Source organism: Phaseolus vulgaris, chromosome 9 (genome assembly GCF_051622355.1).
Source record: "Phaseolus vulgaris cultivar YP4 chromosome 9, ASM5162235v1, whole genome shotgun sequence".
Lineage (NCBI taxonomy): Eukaryota > Viridiplantae > Streptophyta > Magnoliopsida > Fabales > Fabaceae > Phaseolus > Phaseolus vulgaris.
In genome coordinates, this window is record NC_143506.1 from 7911140 (window position 1) to 7919870 (window position 8731).

Consider the following 8731-nt stretch of genomic DNA (forward strand, 5'->3'; position numbering starts at 1 on the left):
ACTTTCGCATCATCAAATATGTAGAAATTGCATAAAATGCCTACATACTGATGCATGTTTGGTTTATCATTTTTCACATCTAAGTTTAAGCTACTTAAGTAATTTATAGTTTCGACGTGATATAAGGCTCCATTAAAAATCTTAAATTAGGAAGTGAAAATTAACTTTCTAGTAAAAGAACTGAATCAAACATTTCATCGTCATAACACAAGGATCGGGTCAAGAAACATGTCTGCTGTACTACACAAATTCTGTTCAACAAAATCCAATTCTTTGATTACACAAACAGTATCCTAAAAAATTCATCTTAGTTTGACTAGTACGCGGATAGATGAAACGAAGGGTATTTATGAGGAAGTGTAGTGCAATTGGGCGGAGGCGATAGAGTGGCAGTATCGTTGCTAGTCTAACAAGAATGCAGTGAGTAGAAAAGGACAAACAATTACAATTTTGAAATTCTTTACAAACGTCAATCTATATGCCTGCTTAACTCCAATCTCATTAACCAAAAAAGGGTTGAATTGAGTCAATATTTATTGACTCAATGGATTAGCCGCTGGCGACAATCTCATGAACGGCATCGCTGACAGTTTCATCCTCCGATCTGACAGACAGTTTCATTGCAACATCCTTTGGACCATCAAGTCCAAAAGACAACCGTACAAGCACCTTTACATTACCTATGAATACACCTGACAATAAGCATGTGTGTGATCTTGAATTGGGTGGAACCTCCTCTGTTCCCTGCTCACAATCATTAGAACAATCATTACGTTACAGCATCCATCAAGTACAAAAACAAACTAAAAAACTGTACGATCACTTGCTTTCTCATAATCAGTTTAATAATACTAGGCACTAATAGTGGTCATTGAGTGGGTTTAAGGCAGTTAAGGAGAGTTCATAGGTTTGAAATGTTGATGTTAAACACTATGCGCAATCGTTCTAAACCAAACAAGCAAATATACACTAGTTAAATAAAGTGGTCTCAAAAGAGTCACCAAAGCAGCAATTGAAATCATGGGCTTACCTCACAGGGCTGCAAGCCAAGCAGGTTGATAACAGTATTTACAGCTTCAGCCAAGCTCTCTCTAGGACCAAGACCGTACTCATCCACTCGCTCAAAATCAGGGCCCAAGCTTTCCCAAGCATTCCTAAAATTACTCACCCCCACTTTCAACACATAATCTGCAGCAACAACCTCCAGATCCTCCAGCTGGTATTCATCTTCAACACCATCATCTTCAGCCTCGCCAGTGGTAGGGTCAACCTGAAGAAGATCCAGTTTATATATGGATGAGATTGCTACAAAAATATTTTAGGTTATTGAAAAATTAAAAACAAGCTTCATAAAAATGATCCAGAAATCAAATAATAAAAAAAACTAGAAAGCTTCCGAAAAATAAAGAGAATGATACCTCTTTAACAATAAATTTCAGAATGTTAGAAAATTTTCCAACTGCTGATACTCCCTCTGGCTTCTCAAATGCCACAAAAGTCTGTGCAGGTGAATCATAAGGAAGAGACCTGATAGGCTTGGAGAACACCTCTGAGAATTCATCTGCTTCAGAAGCATCCACATTCACAATTACCTGTAATAGGGAGAAAAACAATTACAAAGACCTGGGAGTTGGATTATTTTGTGAAATTTGAAGCATCTATAATAGTAATTACATCTTCCAATAACTGCTCTGCTATTGTGTTGGTGCAATTGTACTGGAACACAACATGCCTATCAAAAATGTGTTTAATGACATTAACTGCATATTCTGTCTCAGCTTCAGTGAGCTCCACAGGTGCTGAGGACTGGTAAAAAAAAAATATATACCACGTTAGATCTAGAAAGAACAACACCAAAAATTTGTCTTGTGTCTATCTATATATAGATACATGCTAAATAAATACACACATTTTGGTATGGCATTGATTTTAATGCAATGATGTATACATTAGATAAAAAAAAGAATTAACAAAATTCTCTTTTTAAGAATAAAATGAAAGAACCTTAAAAAGCTTCCCAAAGTTTGCACACTCTGGAATGGTCGAAAGCATCTTCTCATATGCATCAACAGTTGATGAGGGACCACTAGGAGGAGCACCCAAACCAGATGGCTTTTTACCAGGGGCTTTCTTTTCTGCAAGTGGCTGGGACTTGAACTCCTTGGGCACAGAGTTAATATCAAAAGCTTCTTCTGAAGGCTCCTACATTCATATTAAAAACATGAGATGATGTACTCTGTGGTAGTAAGTAGGAAAGATGCTGAGGACTTACATAATTTTTCAAACTATTCTCCAGATTAACAAGTGGGATATCAAATGAACCGAACAGGAAGTTCTTTACATCTTTATCAGTCTCAACAACTGAACCATCACCTCCAAGTGTGTTCAGGTAAAGTGTTGCCCTATCACGAACCTGCAACGAAATCAAAATGCAAAATATATATTGAAGTGGTTAAAAATTTAAAAAAATATAGAACCGAAAACCTTCCTTGTGTGAGGTGGGAGTAAAAGTGGACCAAAAATAGGACGAGCAGATAGATTTTATTCAGAAACAATCTTCATCAGTATCAGAACACAATGGGCTCTTTCTGATTCCCAAATATTTGACAGACCTGGATCTCCCTCCCCTAGCAAATCTAAAATCTCCCCTTTATTACTTCCCCTCCTATTTTTTATTGTGTGCACAGTTTTAACGGACTAACTGTTGATACAACAAACATACATATATTTGAAAGATCTAAACAATTGAAAACTATAATTTTAAAATTACAGGTATGAGCAACAAGATGTACAAAATACTCAAACAACTAAAACATTTCAAGCCTCATAACTCACATAAAACATTAAAACAAGGTTAAGAAATTCACCTCATCATCACTGTCAAAAAGACATCGCCTTAGCAGAACAAATATGCGGGGCTGAAACAATAAACAAGTTAGTACCACGTATCCCCAAAAATATTATAAAACATTTAGAGAAAACCATTGCAAAAAAAATCAAGTAACACCTTCAACGCATCAACTGCAGCACCAAATTTTGCCAGTGTACTCACGGCACTGGCCCTAACAATTGCATTCTCAAGATGTACTCTGTTATAAATATAACGAATATATTTGCTTGGATCTGATGTTTTTGGTCCTTCAATTCCCAGGAAGTGAAGTATCTACAGTGCAAGGGAAGCAAAATGGTCAACAACAAAATGCAGAATTCTAGACAAAAGAAATGGAAAAACTGTGAATAATGAAGCACGTGATGGAAGTAATACCTGTGTAGACAAATAAGTGAACTCACAATCTTCAATGAACTCACAAAGATGAAGCAACCCAACTTCCTTAGCATCAGGGATATCACTAATGAGAATCACAATTGAATCTACAATTGCCTTCTTGTAATCAAAACCGCCTTCTTCCCTAAGAATATTACTCAGGAAGTTCATCCTGAAAAACAATAACAAAATACAAGCCATCAGCATAGAACATTGATCTAGGAAATAACGATCCAAGATGTACATGGCGTATGGGGGAGTTGAAAACAATATACTGGAATACATACAGAGATCGATATTTTAAAGGGAACTTCAGGCACAATGATCTTATTGCTTCAACAACAACAATTTTGAACTCATCAGCAATATCAGACATGAAATTTGTGATCTGCTTCATAAGACGATCCACACTAGATTCATTTCCTGTTTTCAACAGTGTAGTAATGGCAAGGGTAGCAATGCTTCTGTTCTGGTCAGAGATTAAACTTTCCATATCAATGTTGCAGTTGGTGACTGCCATTGGATGTGTCATTGCCACCTGTAAAGTTTCAAAGTCACACTTTATGGTTAAACCTTGCCAGTTTGACCATCACAAATCTCATTAGAATATTTAGCAAACACTGAAGGTATTGATTTTCTATCAACTCCTCCAAATCATAAAAAGAAAAAGAACATGGGCAGGGAGGTTTCAGACTTGAGTAGCATTTCAAAAATCCCATTATAAATTCTGCAGCAGCATAATAATTACTTCAGTGAAACTTAAGAAATTATTACCTTGTTCAAGGTACGGACAGCAGCAAATCTCAAGACTGGCTTAGAAGAACTTAAAAATAGTTGAAGAACAGTAATTGCCGGAGTTAATTCTCGACTTGTTACACCATTGAGCTCTGTTATTGCTCTAGCAGCTTCAAAAATCACCATCTCTGACTTGTGACGAAGGCAACTCTCAAGATAATCATAGAAGAGGCGTTCCCCTGCCTGTGTATTATTGCCTGATTCATAAATAACCTACATAGATGATGGAAGAAAAAGATTATGAAAATGAATACCATCCCAATAACAATATACACATGGAAGGAAACACACCTGACTAGTGTAACGGATCAAAAGGCACTGCGCTAAAGGTGAGCGAACAGTCCCCCTTGTCAAACTGGTAACCAGCTTGCTAACTGCCAACCGATCATTCTGTCGTATCTGCAATGGTTCAAATCACCATGTACCACTAACTCTCTTTAGATTTTATACATGTGTTTTATATGATAAGAAGAGTCAGCTTCCAAGAAGGCAAGATTAAAATGAGGCTGAATAAAAAATTTATAGTAGGGCTAAAGGAATAGAATTTCCCATCATGATCCGGCCCAAACTAATTCTACAAGATAATTAGCTTAGACGTGTAAAGAGTCAGATGGCACCAAAATTTACAGCACTATACAATCAATGCAGGCAACTTTCAACTTGTTTACCAACATGAAGTTCAAAGCATCTAAAACTTGGTTAAGTTATTATACAATACAGAGATCTGAACAGAAACTCTACCTTGAAACCTTTTCATGTACTATAAGAAGCAACGCTGAAGTTGAAACTAGAAGTATAACTATGAATACGCTAAAAATTTCAGCTGTAGATGACAATGTGATAACATAACATGGACCAGAAACCAAACAAACAAATATTAATATCTTCAGGTGAAATTCAAGAAGTTTTGCTTTCTGTATGTATAGTCAAATTCATCACCCACATAAGCTCATATAAGTTAAGCGCAGAAAGAAATGTACTTAATTGGTGGAAGTTGTAAGAGGAAAGAACAAAGATAAGCTCATTCATGACATTTAGCTGTGATAAGCCATGATGTGTAGTGTAGTGATGATTCAAGAAAGTGCACTGGCAGTAGAAAGATACAGACAACCACAAAAACCTTGCCACACTAAATGACCCTAGAATGATGACAAAGTTTTGAGGTGCTTCAATACACCAAAAAACCTGTCATAACCAAACTTATCTGGAAAGCATACCTGATGTAGCAAAGCCAGAGCATGAAATTGTACAAGGGCTGCCCTTGATTGAACAGCTTCCTGAACCTCATTGCTCCATCTTTTTACAATTTCAGGATTTGTCTGTAAAGGGGGGACACAAAATAAGTGAGCACAGTACAAATCAAGTGTTTAAACAATTGCAAAAAGAAATATATACGATTATTACCTGGAGAAGATGAAAGCCACTAATTAAAGCAGCACTTGCAACAACTGGATTTTTATCTACAATAGCTTGTTTTATATACCGCTCAATTTGGGAAAGGAGTGTTCCATCAGTGATTCGACAAAGCACTCGAATGGCATTGGCCTTATACATGTCAATTTTGCTATTCATATCTTTCATTAGAGAGCTTGTGACGATGATAACCTATTTTAAATTTAAGGAGATAGAACAATCAAAATCTAAGCTAGTAACACAAATCACTGACGAAACAAATGAATCTAAAATAAATGAAAAAGTTGCATGAGAACATGTAACCTCGTCTGCAGATGGAGATATCTCCTTTATCATCAGGTAGACCATTCTCCTTAATCCCATATCTTTGGACTGGAAAAGCTTAGTAACAGCAAAGAAAACTTCTGTTGCTTCAACCTAGCAAAAATAAAATTTCCCAGGAAAGGATTAACAGCTGTCTCTAACATAATTCCACACATAAGCATGGTGATGGATATCATTCTAGACCTTTGTAAACGTCTCTCCCTGATTCAGTAGGTATAGGAGTTTTGTAATAACCTGTAAATAAGATAACAAAACAAGCAGAGTGAGAATTCAACCACTGAATCATGTACAGAAACAAAATGAAAACATAAGCATCCTTTAATTCACGACACCAACCTGTGAACACCTCCTAGCATCTAGTTGAGGGTCATTAAAAACTCTGGCCTCCTGAAGAACAGACCCCTTTTCAATTCCCATAAAGGGGGAATACTCGGCTGCTCAACAACCAAAATCACATCACAATTAGTAACATTTACAATATATTCGCAATTAAATCAGTCATTACGAGTAGGATTCGTCACAATGCACAACCCTGACTTGGTACCCAATAAAGGAAGAGAAAAACGTAACCAAGAGCCAAAAATCTACCACTATCACCTAATCACCGGAAACTTATTCCACAAACTGCATTGAAAATTATCTGGCAAGATCAATTCGAGTTTTTACAAACGATAAGGAATCGAAACCAGATCAAACTAGAGACCATTAGGAAATTCAGAGAGGAACAACATAAGATTCAATAGAAGGATGTTGAGAATTGAGACATCTAAGTACGCGGAATTTGAAAATTGAAATATCTAACTAGGCGAACCCTACTGTAGTATTCGGAAATGGAAATGAAACACGGATCTGGAAGCAAAAGAGATTGATCCAACAGTAGCAATGAGAGGAAGGAAAACGCTAAGAGCTAACGAGAGAGAAAACGGATCGAATTAGGAGAGAAGAGAAGAAGAGCACCTTCGTCGTCGCGGTCATCGTCCTTCTTCACGAGCGGCTGAGCCATCACCAATCACCGGTGAATCTGTGAGATCTCTGTTCTGCGAATGCACCACTCAACTTTGTGAATGAATAAATGAACGAATCAGTGGTGAATGCTGAGAAGACGAAGGAAAATGCTGTGTCTAAACGCACGAGTTGTTTTGTAGTACTCTACGATGCAGATCGAGTTCAGGTTCCGATTAAAATTTAATCACATTTTATTAAAATTTAATCACATTCTATTTAAATATAATCACATCATCGGCAAATGTTGTGTAAATATTTTTTATACTTTTTAATTCCGTACAATTTCTTATTTAATCCATTTGTTTTCTAACAGTGTTGCTTATTTAATGGAAAGTTATAATATTAAGTTTAAAATTGTTTACAATATCTTATAATTAAATTAAAAATTAGATAGATTATTTGAAAATTCTACATTTTGTTAATATGTACCACTCTTTTTTTATATATTTTTAAAGTTAACACTGTTATCACATCACATCACATGTAGTAATGATAAATATAAAAAAAACATTTACATATAATACTTTTTATTTTTATTTATTTAGAAATTTTGTTCTCGTCGGTTGATTGTGTCGTCATAAGGATCTGTTGAGACAAAGAGCGTCCTACTTGTTGATTGCACTCCAACACTCAAGTTAGTAAAGATTCACAAAATGTAACAATTCTCAGTTTAGTGTGCAAAAACAACATACCTTCACATGGGGTCTTAGGCCCCTTTTATAACCGCACATGCAACAGTTTCTCGCTTGAGAGATAAAATTTTAACTGACAACTGAAAATATACTAAGCACATTAATCTTTTATCTCTAACAGAAAAACTACTGCCACGGACACCAATGATTTTCAGGTGCTAAACCGTAGGCCAACATTCTGTTTTAACTGCACGTTGCTTTTAGGGTTAACAACAACTATCAACAGACATTATTACGTAATTAACATGCAACAAATAACAAAATTGCACACGTAACAAGTAACAAACACGCACATATCATAACTACTTGCACACACTTATCTATAAGCATATACAATGAACCCCTCTCAAATGACAACCCCATTATATCTTACAGGCTCATTAACTAAATTGGGTCAAACTCGTAACCCTTACTCAGGGTCCAATAACCGAGCTGACCTCAGTCCAAACCGAGAACCAAGCTATTACTAGCCCAAAACCAAGGGCCAAACTCATGCCCAGTACTAATTCAATTAGTTTTAAATTGATTTTTAATTTTTGGCAAAAAATATTAAAATAATGTATATCAGTAATAGTAATTTGTATTTCTATTTAAATCATATTGCAGGTTTTATAAATGTTGGATAAAAATCTTACATAATTCATGACAAAATAGTTTTCATTTAATTTTAAAATTTAAGAGAGGTTAGTTTCAGGCTCAATTACCTATCTAGCATCGTTTTATTTCTCCATCTAGTACCCTTTTATTTTTATTTCCCTATTTAACACCCTTTTATTTTTATTTCCCTATCTAGCACCTTTTTATTTTTTATTTTCCTATTTAGCACAATTTAAAAAATAAATAAATAATAAATTAAAAAAAATTGATAATTTTAATTTTAAATGCATTAAAAAATAAATACTTTTAATGTTTAAAATAGTTAGAAATTTAATTAATGAATAAAGAAATGAGTTTTTACAAAATAAAAATAAAAAAGTAATAAATTAAAAATGTTTTAGTTTAAAATTATTTATTTTAAGAATGAAGAAAAAAAAAACTCTATAACAACATAAAAGTTGAATCTATAAACATAAATTAGTATTTACTTTTATTATTATTGATGATGTAATCATGTTAATTTCAAGTAAAAAATACATGACATAATTATAAAAAAAAACAAAGTCAATTAGTATTAATTAATAGTGACACAAATAATATTGAAGTGTCTACCCTAAATGCAAAATCCTAAAAAAAAATA

The 8731-nt window shown here is 34.6% G+C and overlaps 1 protein-coding gene across 1 annotated transcript; it reads right to left on the bottom strand.

Moving 5' to 3' along the window:
* Positions 1-216: 216 nt before the first annotated feature.
* Positions 217-6998, bottom strand: LOC137823208 (coatomer subunit gamma-2). The gene is made up of 18 exons (XM_068628378.1): positions 6755-6998; positions 6134-6231; positions 5981-6031; positions 5777-5890; positions 5465-5665; positions 5278-5379; positions 4352-4459; positions 4040-4273; positions 3553-3803; positions 3266-3437; positions 3008-3163; positions 2868-2918; positions 2273-2413; positions 2005-2202; positions 1675-1806; positions 1419-1592; positions 1031-1270; positions 217-744 (listed from the first exon to the last, which is right to left on the bottom strand). The coding sequence occupies exons 1-18, from the start codon at positions 6798-6800 to the stop codon at positions 550-552; spliced, it is 2664 nt and encodes an 887-aa protein (XP_068484479.1). The 5' UTR covers positions 6801-6998; the 3' UTR covers positions 217-549.
* Between the last annotated feature and the right edge of the window lie 1733 nt (positions 6999-8731).